The sequence below is a fragment of the Carassius auratus genome, chromosome 16 (assembly GCF_003368295.1).
Source record: "Carassius auratus strain Wakin chromosome 16, ASM336829v1, whole genome shotgun sequence".
Taxonomy (NCBI): domain Eukaryota; kingdom Metazoa; phylum Chordata; class Actinopteri; order Cypriniformes; family Cyprinidae; genus Carassius; species Carassius auratus.
Window position 1 is genome coordinate 711,005 of NC_039258.1, and position 14,762 is coordinate 725,766.

The following is a 14,762-nucleotide window of genomic DNA, read 5'->3' on the forward strand; positions in this document are numbered from 1 at the left end:
GGGCCCCACCCTAAACTGGGCCCCGGAAAGTGCTGTTCAACACCTACAACAGCCTAGCAACAGCCTAGTTACTAGCTGGTATAATCTTTCAAGAGCCCAAAACTATCAAGCAACTATCAAGGTGTGCATAATAAACACACAGAACACTCTAGCAAGCAGCCAGAGCAGGCTGCTGACTGTCTAGCAACAACACCCTAGCAGCACTGTGGAAACCACCTTGTACAACCTTAGCAACCATGCAGAACATTGTAGCTCCAAATTAGCAATGCCATAGCGACCACAGAAAACACTCTGGCAACCAACCTGAATAGCCTAGCAACACCATAGTAACCACTTGGCAATCATCCAGAAGATAGAAGCAACTATAGACTGATGTAACACCGTAGCGACTACTCAGGAGAACCTAACAACTGTATAGAAACCTGCCAGAATTCTCTAGTTACCACTTAGAATAACCTAGAAACCATGCTAGCAACGACACAGCAGCAACATAAACAGAACAGTGGAGAAACCATCCGGAACACTCTAGTAAACACACCTTACAACCTAGCAACCATGCAGAACATTGTAGCAAACATATAGCAACAACATAACCAGAACAGCAGAAGAAATCTGAGCAACCTCCTAGATTAACCTAGCAACTATTTAGAACATGGTAGCAACCATATACTAGCAACATAAAACAAAACAGCAAATAAACCACCCAAAAAAAAACTCCTTGTAACCACATAGAAACCATGCAACACATATTAGCAACCATATAACAACAACATAAACAGAACGGTAGAATATACCCTGACAACCATGCAAAACATGGTAACAACCATATAGCAACAACATAAACAGACAAGTAGAAAAATACCTAAGCAACCCCCTAGAATGGCAACAAAGACAGCAGAGAATAGCCTAGCAACCACCAAGAGCACCCTAGCAACCATATAGAACATTGTAGCCAGGATATAGCAACAACATAAACAGAACAGCAGAAAATACCCTAGCAACTATATAGCAGCAACATAACAAACAGAGAAACCACCCAGAATACCCTAGCAACCACCTAGAGCAACCTAGCAACCATATAACAACAAAATAAACAGAACAGAAGAAAATACCCTAGCAACCATATAGCAGCAACATGACAAACCGAACAACAGATAAACCACCCAGAATACCCTATCAACCACCTAGAGCAACCTAGCAACCATATAACAACAAAATAAACAGAACAGAAGAAAATACCCTAGCAACCATATAGCAGCAACATAACAAACAGAACAACAGAGAAACCACCCATAATACCCTAGCAACCACCTAGAGCAACCTAGCAACCATATAACAACAAAATAAACAGAACAGAAGAAAATACCCTAGCAACCATATAGCAGCAACATAACAAACAGAACAACAGAGAAACCATCCAGAATACCCTAGCAACCACCTAGAGCAACCTAGCAACCATATAACAACAAAATAAACAGAACAGAAGAAAATACCCTAGCAACCATATAGCAGCAACATAACAAACAGAACAACAGAGAAACCACCCAGAATACCCTAGCAACCACCTAGAGCAACCTAGCAACCATATAACAACAAAATAAACAGAACAGAAGAAAATACCCTAGCAACCATATAGCAGCAACATAACAAACAGAACAACAGAGAAACCACCCAGAATATCCTAGCAACCACCTAGAGCAACCTAGCAACCATTCAGAATATGTTAGCAACCCTATAACAACAACATAAACAGAACAACAGAGAAACCACCCAGAATACCCTAGCAACCACCTAGAGCAACCTAGCAACCATTCAGAATATGGTAGCAACCCTATAACAACAACATAAACAGAACAGCAGAGAAACCACCCAAAATACCCTAGCAACCACCTAAAGCAACTTGACACCCATACAGAACATGATAGCAACGCCAAAGCGACCAAACAGAACACCCTGGCAACCAGCCAAAACACCCTAGCAACTGTCGAGCAACCCCACAGCCAAAAAAACCCTAGTAATGTCCTGCCAAACGCTTTTCCACCTTGAAAGTGACTTCTTCTGCAGCAAATCTAATGCTCACATTTTCTTACTAGATACATTATTAAAATAAAGTTAAAATAAAACTCCAGGTTACTTTATGAGGACGTCACTAGATAACTGTGTAGAGACATAAACAGAGAGAGAGAGAGCAAGCATGATAGATGAAGTAGGGAGGTGCTGGAAGAGCGAACAAGAGATAAGAGAGAGAGTGAGAGAGAGAGAGAGAAAGAAAGAGAGAGAGCCATGCCTGAGGAACACTCAGACAGAACAAATGAGCAGCCGTGGCTCGACTCCCGCCAGAGACGCTGATATCGGCACGCCGGAGAGAGCTGCTTCACCAGGAGTCAGATTACAGCTCTCTGACACACGGCTGAGGACGGAGGTGCGAGAGCAAGACTGATAGTTTCTCTGAAGTGGGATCTTTCACACACAGAGAGAGGGACAGACAACTAACGAGGTGTTGTTGCAGTCCTCGTGGTCCCTGTTCCCACATGCACAGATGAGATCATGGATTCACTCTTGACGGCATCGTTGCATGGGGACGCCACGGATCTGCACGTGTGATGACCATGGAGAGCATGTTTATGGGTAAGTTTGAAAGTCTGTGGCTTTGTTTTGTAGGCTCCCCGTCTGGCGTTCACAGCGGGGGTTTCTCACAGGGACATCAGAGGAGCGTGGCTCGCGTGCCTCACCAGACACCTGATTTGTTGCGGTTGGAGTTTACCAGAGCGTGAAATCGTGAGCTACAAGAAAACTGAAGGGATTAGGAGATTTTAGGAAACGTGTGGCTCTGTGTCTCAGCATGTCGTCTGGAAATGAAGCTTCCCGCCGAACAGATGATTCCTTTCCAAATGTGCGGAGGAACGGGAACAGAGCTCTCCACGGGAGATACAGCAGATCTGTTGCTCTGAGGGTGAAGCCGATGCATTAGATGCAGGTTTTAGGGGCTTGAGAAGATGATAAAACGTTTTTAGACATGCCAGAACAAGTACTGGGATTGTTAAATAACATGAACATGAACTTTTAAGACATTAAGTTTATATTTGTATGAATTTAAAAGGCAAAGTTAGTATTTTTTTAGATGCTTTTTACCATTTGTTATCAGCTTTCAACTTTCTTTGTTCTTAAAAAAATAATGCAGTTATTATTCCTGTTATATGAAGTCTAGAAAATCACTCTGCTGCTTAACATGTCACACCATACACCAGACGCAGGTGGCGTCCCATGATGCACAACCACTAAATCACTCACAAAGCCGTGTCCACTGCAAGTGATTGATGCTCCTTTTGATGGACACCTTGCATTTTTCTATTTTTTTTTCTTCTGTTTCTATTTTTTGTATTCTGTGTTGTACAGACATTTTTTTCAATGATTCTTTATTTACAAATAGTTTTTACTATGCATTTTTTTTTTGTGCATTTAAATAACTTCTGAATTAAATCAAAGCTACCTTGACATTTTTGGTCCCTGGTGTGCAGCTTCATAGTCAATGCAATGTGGTGCAACGCCTATTGTGTCCAATGTAGACACGGGTTCTGTTCCAAAACCCACTAAGCTGTCTACAAAGGCAGCATTTTAAGGCATCATAGGTGCAAATGCAGTTTCTAAAAGATTGCAGATTGATATTTGGCTGATATAAATTCTATATCAGCATTGCACGCATCCTGAGCATTGAATGCCACCACACAGTGCATTGCAGTGAGCTTGATTTGTCAAGATGTGCTATAAAACATATATACCTAATTCATTTGAAACCTAAGTGTTGATAAAAATGATCAAATTGACTATTTTACCCCATATTCATTATTAATTAGAGTAGCTTATTAGAGCATTGCATTGTTTGCTCAGTAACATGAACTTCCTTTTTATTATTTTGTATTGTGCTCTGAGGTCCCCTTATAATGTAAAAAAAAAAAAACATAATTTAGAAGTAATAAGCTATATTTTGTCCTGTTTTTAACCCCCCTCATCAGAACGCTCTGTTTCAATAGGCGTGGCAGATTGACTCGAAAGTAAATGTCCGCTGCTATGATTGGTTGAATATATTTGACAGCCTACGTCCTTCACAGATGGTCGCTGCTGTGATTTAGGATAAAAATACACAAATACTATCAAATATCAAATGATCTGTAATAACAGACAAAGCAATAGTGACCACGTAAAAACGCATTGTCTTTCTGAAAATCCCACGTCAAATTGTGCATTGTTTGTAAACAAATCTGTGGTAAAATGTAGATGTTACTCATTAAAAATAAAGTTCATCCAATCTTTCCAAACATAGGGATCAGAAGGAAGGCAATGCAAAGCACTGGACAGCGTTGTTGACTGCATTTGCTTCTCTCGTTATTTACACTATGTGCATGAATTAGTGGGCGGGGCTAAACAGGCAGCGATGTAGAAGCAGGCTTTGTTCTTCTTCTGCGGAGGTGGTGTTTAGCCACACTGTTATGTCATAAAGTGCCACAAGCTGTCGTTTTGGCTGACTGCCTTCAATAAAAGCTGTTTTTAGACTGAGAAGAAAGTTTTGAGTTCTGAAACTTTTACAATTACCTCAAAATATCAGATTTATTTTGTAATTTCATGACCTCTTTAACTTAGGAGCGCTATTGGTGTGACACCCACAGTGCGGCCTATGAAGGGATCTCACTAGGTTTTGGAACAGACCCACTGTGTAATGTTGAGTTTTTCCATTCCACTGCAGTACTTTCCCTTTGTTTTTCTATGTAAACCCACGCTAGATGGACATCTTTGACTTGCGCTTGCTTTTCAAAAAATGCAGCACTCAAGTTAAAAGAAATTCAGCTTTTAAAAAATGCATCTTGAGACCTTGTGTTGTTTTTCCCCATTCCATTGCATTTTTCAAAGCTAAAACAAAACAGTACAGACGTTTAGCATTTTCATATGCTGCGAACCTTCAGGGCAAGAATCAATATTCATCCAGTGCTGCTTGAGCAATCACACGGGTGCCAACTGGGATCAAATCTGTGTTGGTTCTGGTACAGAAAGGTCAAGAAACTGTCTTAAATAGACTTCTTTTACCATTGTAAATCTCAGAAGTGGGCTGTTGGACTCCTGTGGCTTTAGGGCAGTGTAGATCCTGTTGTGATGTGGGTGACGACAGCAGAGACTACAGTGTGGTTAACCCAAGATATTTATTTATTTGGTTTATAACCTCAGATTGCAAAGCACATGGCTGGTGGTTCCTGACCAGTGCTAGTCAGGAGTCGATTGTAATCAGGTTTGCATGCAGTTTTTTAATGACATTTTTTATTTTCGGAATAATTGAGGCTCCTGATTCTTCACGTAAATGATGAATCATACTAAACCCAGTGCACATTATCAAAACTGGCCCTTAGTGGAATGTGCAAAACAACTTAAGCTTTATGAACTCCATCTGTGGCATAATATATCGATTCATCCCTCAGTTTGTCAAAACAAACAAAAATGCAGTTTACAGCCATGCATTTGTATTGGAAGTCTAAGATGTGAGGCATTCCAGAGGGATTCAAAGCAGAAACGTGTTGAAGAGCTGTGCATGTTTATTATTTGAGCTGTTCAGTTATGTCAATTATCCTTTTAGCACTGGGACTACTTGTCTAGATGAACGTCTGCTTATGCGTTATCGACATCATTCCTGTGGGTGGATATTTCTGTTGCCTGAAGCAGTGTCCAGTCTAATGATAGGATTTTGAAAGAAGGCTGTGCAGGTTTTTTGTGTTATGCTAATCAGTTTATGTTTTTTGTTTTGTTTTCCCAAATTTAAGGGGACTAAACATGTAGCCTGAAAGTATGTTTGCATTGCAAACATTTGATTCACAAAATTTACCTTTATGCTGTCTGCTTAAAGCAAATTAAGTTTGTCATTTTTATCTTCATCTTTTTTTTTTCTTTATTATGAAAATCTACAAACTGAAATAAAAAAAAAATAAACTTGAAAATATTGCATTAATAAATACAAATTTATTTATTTTATATTTATCTTGTATAAAATAATGCATTGCTATTTTCAAGCATTTAATTATTATTATTATTATTATTATTATTTTATTTTATATTATATATAAAAAGAATGTACACAGCTGTTTGTCCAATTTTATTTCAGCAGTATAATGGTGTAGTTTTGACATCTACCAGCAGGGGCAAACTGAGACTTATAACCAGCTAAACCTTGATTCCATAAAACGAGAGGAAATATTGTATAGATCACTTATCTGTTACTAGTTTTGTTCAAACGTTCTGTTTTGTTAGCCTTGGTGCTTTATTTTTTATATTTGTGTATTCTATTGTTTCTCCTAGTTTAATATCTCAGAGACATCTTTTGTAAGTGCATTGCTGTAAATAATGCAAGATTTCATCTTGTTTTCAATCTGAAGGACATGAAGTTGTTGTATTGATCTAAACTGCTGTATATTATACACTCTGAGGATGTGTTTTGACACACAGTCCAGCAGGAGAGACTCTCTGAGCTATGCAGTGTGTGCTTTGAGTGCAGGTGTGTGTGTTTTGTTAAAGATATAAAGGGACATGGAGAAAAAGCAGACAGGATCAAGTCTTGGAGAATCCTAGTGATGAGCAAACAGAGCGGATGTGATTAATTATTTACGATATGGAGACGATGCTATCTCTGACACACACACACACACACACACTTCTCTCTCCTTGGTTTCATAACTGCGATCGCTGCAGCAGTGGGAAGCGGTGTGTGTGTTTAGAAGTGTTTCACAGAGCCGATGGGTGTTGATAGAGTCGGTGAGAACTGAAACAGGTGGGTGAGAGTAAAATCAAAGTTCGCGCTTGGATTTATGTTTTTAAAACTGTGCAATCTTTTTTCTTTTTACCAAATTCGATCATGTTGGGTTTCATGTGTCCTCTTTAGTTTATAATCTCACACTATATATTACACTTGTGCATATATAGTGGCTTTTCATTGTTTGATATGTCAAATAGCTATTTTTACATTACACAAATTTCCATCCAGGGTTTTTATGCACATTTTGGGAAAATGTATAAACAAGTGCTGTAGGGATGCACTTAGATTTGAATAAAATTTTGCAAAAACACATAAAAAAATGTATACTTTTGCTTGAAGACGTTATGAGATGTTATGTATACTTTTGCTTGAAGAGAAAACCTTTTTTAATTTATAAGACGTTATGTGCATGCATAAACTACGATGCAAACACATTTACCAAGTAAATCCCTAGATCAAAAAATGTCATGTGACTGAATAATAAGCTCTGAAGTCTGATATGCATTTGAAAAGCGCTAGTATTGAGAGGTATGAATCACAAGAAAATCATAAAGACCTGAATCATTAATTTCAGATAAATGACTTAACTTTATAATAATCTAAGATGCACATCTGATTGTGTTTGTTTTTCCATTTTGATTTTCTGTTCTGATTAAGTTGACCTGGAGCCTGAAAAGCAGAGATCTTCTTGAGGCAGAAGTTAAGAAATTCTTAAGATAAGTTGTAAGAATGTTGAAACACACTCAATTCACGGAAAACTTCCACGAAGGGAAGTTTTACTCTGAAACTGTGAGTAAGCCTTAAAATCCCTAAATCTTACAACTTATGAATTTTAGGTTGATATCACAAAAAAATATAGCTTTCTAAAAGATTTTGTTTGGGCGCAGTACCAAATGGTTCCACTAGATAAAATGTGCTCCCCATTCATTTCCAATGCGGTCATTTTTGACCTTTGAACAGTAGTGTGAATTTTTTTTCAGGACCATTTGACCCTTTTTGAACCATGTCCATGTTTGTGTGTGTGTGTGTGTGTGTGTGTGTCTGTGTGTGTATTCACATAGCATTTTTTTTTTACCAGGTTTCGTACCATTACAATGAAAAAAAAAAAAAAAGAGGGTTAAAAATAAAATTATGCAGTTATTCTAACTTAAATGCTTTTGGAAATACTAGATATTCTTCAGAATGTTTTGTGAATCCAGTCTCTGTATTATAAGATTATTTCATATATATAACATTCGTTCATCATGATTTCCGTTCTCTGGTAAGTGAGGAGATTCACACGCTGACAGATAATGAGGCAGCCAGGGGCGAGAAGAGAAGTATAGCATCAGGAGGAATGGACGATGCATAAGTGGAGATGGCAGGGCGAAGCTAACCGTTGAACCCTTGACCCCTTTCTGTGAAAGCGTGAGAGCTTGTTTCAGCGCTGAGAACGAGGTGGTCTCCACAGACGAGGAGGTGCTGAAAATACACCTCACCGAAAGCAGCGCACTGACTGACTGCAGGGCAGAGAAGATTGGACATTTTCCACATTACTGTTATTTGAAACAGAAAACAGAGCTATAAAAGACTGACTCTCGCTGCAGGCACGGTGTCCAAAAAACCTCGTAACAATCAAAATGTTCTCATCAACTTAATAAGTCGTGTTCCCTTAAACCTGAGTGACACGCTGCCAACATTGATGTTTTGCCTGTTTGCCTTTTTCCAGAAAGAGACTTTTGAGTGTTGTTGCACCGTGTGCACACTATAATCAAACATCGTAAAGCTTATCCAAGCCCTAAAGAGATAAAACCTAGATGCTTGGGTCTAAAGACGCCCTTCTTGTTAGCAGTGAGTTCCTGTTGTCACTCAAGCCGTGGTTTCACTTGCATATTTAATTCAGTTTTCTTGTTCCGTGTCTGGCTCCGTAACAGCATTCCTTCAGCCTGATGTCGTTTGACATGTCAGAGTCGAGTCGCCGACACGGAGGCCTGAGGATGACATGCTTTGTCAAGGGAGAACGAAGACGTGCTTGCACTTGCACAAAGGCATGTGGCACAACCATTTAGGGCTGCAGCAAGGGCGTGTTTTTGATTATTCTCTTGTTTTATTATTTCTCTCCTCCCCGCAAGCCCAAAGGAATTGAGGAATTAGTACCGTTTTGTTTTGTAATCCATGTCAGGTGCTGAGATTTCAAAACTCAAAAGAAAAGCACAACACGCTGAGATTTTTTGAAATAGGACAGCATGCGATGTCAACGAGATCACATTCGTGACTTTTTAGATCTCAGTCGTTTCTCTAATGAAATCAAACGGAGACTTGCTCTAAAGTCTCCCACTGTTTTCCCAGAAAAAGACCTTAATAATCTCATTTTTAGAGGAGATGAGGCTGGAAAGCATAAGTGATAGAAAAATTACAAAAGAGATTTCATTAATATCTCCTTTTTTGTCTCATATACAATAATGAGTTCAAATGGAGATTCAGGAGAGTTTCAGAAGATATCTTAGAAAATTGTAAAATACGCAATCAAAACAAAATCATTTTTGGTTTTTCATTTTAGTCAACACCTAAACCCACAAGTTAAAGGAGATCTGGTTAATATCTTAGTTAATAAATAGAAGTTTCTTCTCGACAATAATGCGATCAAATATAGTAGAAAATAAAGTCTTCCAAGACACACACAAAATCTTGGAGTATTTCTTTATTGCACAACAAATTTCTTAATATTATGCCTAAAATGTGTTTAAATGTTTCAATATCACTTTTAATAAGGTATTATATGATCTCCGTGTACTATCAGTCTTTAAATGCAAAGCTACCTGAAGTATACATGAAATAGTTCCACTTTATTAATGTACTTCAGTATATCTTTAATTGGATTTCCACACAATTAAACTGCATTAACCACAAAATTAGTTGTTCCATTTTAGATGACTTTACGTATACCAGTATATATAATTATTATATTTTTTTTCTAGCGTAAAGTTTTACAGTTTCTCCTGAGACTACTGAAACTATGGAAGCCAGTTTCTGCAACTTAATAAAAAATAAAAAAGTAATTGGGACTTTTTATCTCACAATTCTGACTTTTTTCTTGCAATTGTGAGTTTATATCAAGCAATTCTGAGAAAAAATTGTTATATGAAAAGTCACAGTGACCTTATTTTTTATTCTTTATTCAGTGGTGGGAACTGGCTTCCATAGAAAACCTCCCAATTTCTCCCGAAAAAGGACCTTAGTCATTTACAGGAATTTCTGTTTCAGAGAACATCAGAACAATTGCAAGCTATGCAATCAAAAGAATAAGAGAACATTTGTTTTATTTAGATAACCTTATGTGATATAAAAATCTAAAAATAAATCTCATTATCTTCTTTACAGTAATGAGATCAAATTGAGACAGAGTCCATTTCTCCTTAAAAACAGATCTTAGAGGAAGTTGTAGATTTTAGATAGCACCTAAACCAATGCATTAGAAAATCACAAAAGAGATCTCTCAGTTGTTTCTTCTAGACAATAATAAGATCAAGTACAGACTTTCTCAAAATTGTCCCACTTTCTCCTGAGAAACATAGCCTAATAATCTCATTTATAGAGTTTCAAAGGAGATCTTAGAAAATGTCAAGCTTTGCAATCAAAAGTAGGAGTTTTTTTTTTTTTTTTTATAAAAAGAAACATTTAAAGGAGATCTTCTTAATATCTCAGAAAACAATGAACAAATAGAGACCTGGTTCTTCTGCATCTCAGATGTTTCTCCTGAGACATGTGTCTTCTTTTGAGTTTCACAATAGATCCAAATATTTCCCAAGCATTGCTCACTTTTGCCAAGACAAAGTTTGAAAGAGATCTCAAAACAAACTCAGACATTTTTCATTTAATTCCTATTTAACCAAATGATTAGTTGCTCTTCACATTAATCTATTTATTTTAGCAATTGACTCATTCTTGACAAAAAGCAAAACTGATACTTTATGAAACAAAGGATAAAGTCACTTCTAAGCAATGCATTTTTCACTTGCATCACATTTCTGCATTGCTTTGGGTTTTCGGTCTTTAGTTTTTCTTCTTTAGCTTTTGTCTTCGTTTGGATATGGGATGCTGTTTCTTTTTCTTGTGCATTAATTGGATGTGCCGTAAAGATCTCCCTTTCCAACGCCACCCTCACAAACACTCATACTGTAATAAAACAAGCCATTTACTTATGTTTTCTGCCACTGGTTTCTGTCTCTCCCACTTGGACTAGTGTTTGTGTCTACGGCTATTACAGATAACAGCCAGACCGGAGTCAAGGGTTTTCTTCAAATATTTATAGTAACTGGAGAGTTTGTTGGAAAGTGAATGATATGGCAGATGGTTTTGAGAAACAGGTACTAAAGTCAGGATGTCATCGCTGACAGTGTTCAGATCCTCAGTGGAGATTTCGCTGCGTGTGTCAAAGAAACAAATGTCTTGCCTGAATCGATCTCATGAGTTGTGTGCTCACTGCGATTCTGCAAAAACTGGACCGTGTTCAACATCCGTGTTTCGTCCTAGAACAACATTATTATCAATCAGATTTTTCGGGAAAGGCCAAAAGCTACTGTAGTTTTCAGTTTGCTGCCACAACTCATGCACAGTTCAGTCGATGACAGGCTTATAGTTTTTAATTTGCTACGATTTTAGATTAGGGATGTGTTCTTTATGTTAAACTTGTCCGCACATTTATTGGCATTCAGTTTGTAAATGCAAAAATTGAGAATGAAAGCAAAAATTATTCTGTCATTTTTGTTTATATTGTTTCCTCCAGCTTTATTTTTACTTCATTGTTATCAGTGTTTTCATTTAGTTGACGAATGTGTTAATAATGAACAGAGATATTAAAAGTTAACGAAACAGCTAGCCTTGTTATATTTATTGGGTGCTTTGGTTTTACGTTTCACACAATTTTTTTTTTACTTATTTTTAGTTGTTTTAGAAAACATTTTCTCTGACTATTCTAGCTTTTTTGTTTTAATTTTAGTATCTTAAATTGTTAGCTGGTATCATTTAAATATATTTATCAGTGAAGCACAATATAGTGTTATTGATAATAAGTGGCATTTTTATGTTTAATACAGGTAGGATTTATAACTATGTAATATAGCGCATATATAAAAAATTTAATCTGTATAATTATTGTGCCTTTTCATTGTATTTGAGTCAATGTTGGAGTCATGAATGTGACGTATTTCGGTACACTTTCTGTTTTTACCTGTAATGTTTACCCGTTAACATGTTTGCTTGTTTTTTCGTTTTAGTTTACATTAGCAAAAATAAACAAAATAGATCATTACAAGTATCTATTAAAAACACCTGTACCGTAATACAGTCAGGTGGTCAGAGGGGCGGAGTCAAAAAGTAAGAGGCATCGATGATGTCATCCAAAAAGGCAAACAAATATTGTTTTAATTTGGAAAATAACACCAGGAATGCGCATCTGGCTTTCCACCAGATCAGCCAATTTGCTCGCACGACAGTTTACTTGTTCAAAGGGTTACGCGGATAGCATTGCACGGTTCATTTGGAGCGTTTGGCTTCCCATAAATCTCATGACTAAATAAAACAGGCTGTGTGATGATGAGGAAGGATGATTTGGCATACAGATATGAGACACGTCAGCACTTCTAAAATAAACGGCTAAAGAAAAACACACTTAATAATTAATATAGCGTTTCAGCATCAGTTCAGGCCGGCCACGTAGTCAAGCTCTGCTATCAGCTGATACCCAGATCTAACAGCTGATCTGATCGCTAAAGCACTCAATTGGTCCATTTCAAACAGGGCGCCATATTTAAGTGCATTTTCAGTCTGCTGCTTCCACTGCATTGCTTGCAACCCACCTCCTCCCCTAATGCCTTTTTAACGTAATCAGTGTCATTCTGTTTTCATTGATGCATGCTCTGTTCTCAATGGGGGAATTTTATTTGCTGCTCTCCCAGTTTTAAATGGGAGATTGCCAACAGAAGCTGCTACTGTTCCCTGACTAGCTTTCATGGAGCTCACGAAAAGGATGGGTAACTTAGAACAGAGTCATACCGCCAAATGTTACTTTAAAAATCATGCAAATAAAATATATAAAAATTTGATTTAAAGAATTGTCTATGGTATTTTTGACTCAAGTGGTCCTGACTGAAATATTTTACTCTCCAGTGGTTGCACATGTGCATCATCTCATAACCAAGCATGACCTCTCTGTCTGTCTTCGTCCTCCTCAGGTAACGCGTGTCAGAGCGGACTGGTGCCAGCGCTGGTTCGAGCCCCTCTGCCCACTGTGTCACCCTCTCTGGGCATGAAGCACTTCCTTCCCTTCCCTCTAGACGGCGGCTCCACGCTCAGCCTCATTCCCAGCTTCAGCAGCGTGAGTCACACAAACACACTCCGTCTGGAGGTGCTAATGAGGTCCACTCTGTTGCTCGCGCTGGTGGTTTGAAGAAAGTGTCGCTTGTGATGATAGTCGTAGGAGTACTGGTTGTTCTGGGACTGTTGGATGTGCAGTGCATTCTGGAAATATAATGCCAGCTGTTTTCTTGAGTTGTGAACTTGTGAAGATCATATAAACATCTAATGCATAGTCAGCTGGATGTGGGAGATGATAGATGTAGATATGGCTTATGAATAATGATGATTGGTGCTAAAAGGAGAAGAAAAATCACAAAGGACGTCTGTTGAATGTCTTGTTTTACTCATACAGTAAATCCCAGTGAGGTTACATGAAGAACATATCAGAGGCCTTTGCTTACTGTAGGTATTTTTCTCTACTGAATATCAGAAGAGATCTCAAACTCTATGATATTAAAGGGTTGCAATTAAAAGATCTCAAATATTTCTTGTTAAATTCTCAAAATGATCGGAGCTGCTATTTGCATTTGTTTTATAGCTCCGTAGTTTTAGAAGAAGCATCTGAGATAAAGTTGATTATATTAAACACACCATAACTGAGAAGTCCGTCACTTCTGAGCTACAAATGAGAAACCTTGCTAATCTGACATCAGACATCGCTCATTAAATTCCCAAATTCTCATCAAAGGCTAATTTATGGATTTTGTTAATTGTAAAAGCTCTGCAATCTTACTGTATCATTAGTATCTTTTTACTTCTCATTTGGAATTTTAGAAGAAACATCTAAGACTAAGTTGATTCCTAAATAAGAACTCATTATGTAGCTCTGAAGGGAAAACCTCAGATAAAAATAAAAATAAAAATGGCTTCTTAGATGTTTTCTTATCTGAGAACCCAAAAAGAAATCTAATGTCTTCTCTAGAATACAGAAAGAGATCTCAAAATGTCTCAAAAGCCTTCTATGAAAAGTGCTATTAACTCTGATAGACTCTGAAGACTAAATTATAAATGTTGTTAATTGTATAGCTCTGTGCTCTTACTGTATGGCACATTTAGAATATTGTGATAAAATCAGAGACACGTTTGATTCCTAAACAAATTATAACTGACAGCTCCATTACATCTCCTGAGCTGTGAAAGAGAAGCCTCTGAGAAATACATTTTCACTGTGATGCTTCAGCCTTCAACTGTGTACATTAGATAAATAATTCAAAACTGTCTCAGTTGTTTCTCCTAGTCACAAAAAAAAAAAAAAAAAAAACACCAGAGAAATCTCCCAGATCTCCTCTCGAATTCAGGAAGAGATCTCAAACTGTGCTCAGATTTGCAAAGATACCAAAGCCAGAAACCTCACAATAAACTCATATTCTTCTATATATTCTATCATCACTGTGTCTAATTGGTGTCTCATTTTTTAGAAGAAGAAACATCTGAGACCATGGGCGTAGACCTTAAGGGGGGGACGCTAGGTACTAGTCCCTATCAATATTTTGAGATGACAAATTGGTCCACACCAATATTTAGCAAGCTCCTTTGAACTGCTATTTGGGTCTTTGCACTGCTATTTGGATCGATTCTAATGGCCAGGACGACGACAGTACAAGAAACGCCGTAATTTGATTGGCGGCGGGGTATC

At 37.6% G+C, this 14,762-nt stretch overlaps 1 protein-coding gene across 5 annotated transcripts in view; it reads left to right on the forward strand.

The window, feature by feature from the left end:
• znf385d (zinc finger protein 385D) overlaps positions 1-14,762 on the forward strand; it is a 95,044-nt gene that overhangs the window by 31,190 nt on the left and 49,092 nt on the right. For 4 of the 5 annotated variants that reach the window (XR_003293927.1, XM_026283209.1, XM_026283211.1 and 1 more), the window contains exon 2: positions 13,003-13,145. Coding sequence is in view for 4 of the 5 variants with exons in the window: in XM_026283209.1 (XP_026138994.1) it covers positions 13,003-13,145 (143 nt within the window). In the remaining variant the exon portion in view is untranslated. Of the gene's footprint in view, positions 1-2,269; positions 2,629-13,002; positions 13,146-14,762 lie in introns of those variants that run through there. The other variant, XM_026283210.1, reaches the window with a different exon arrangement.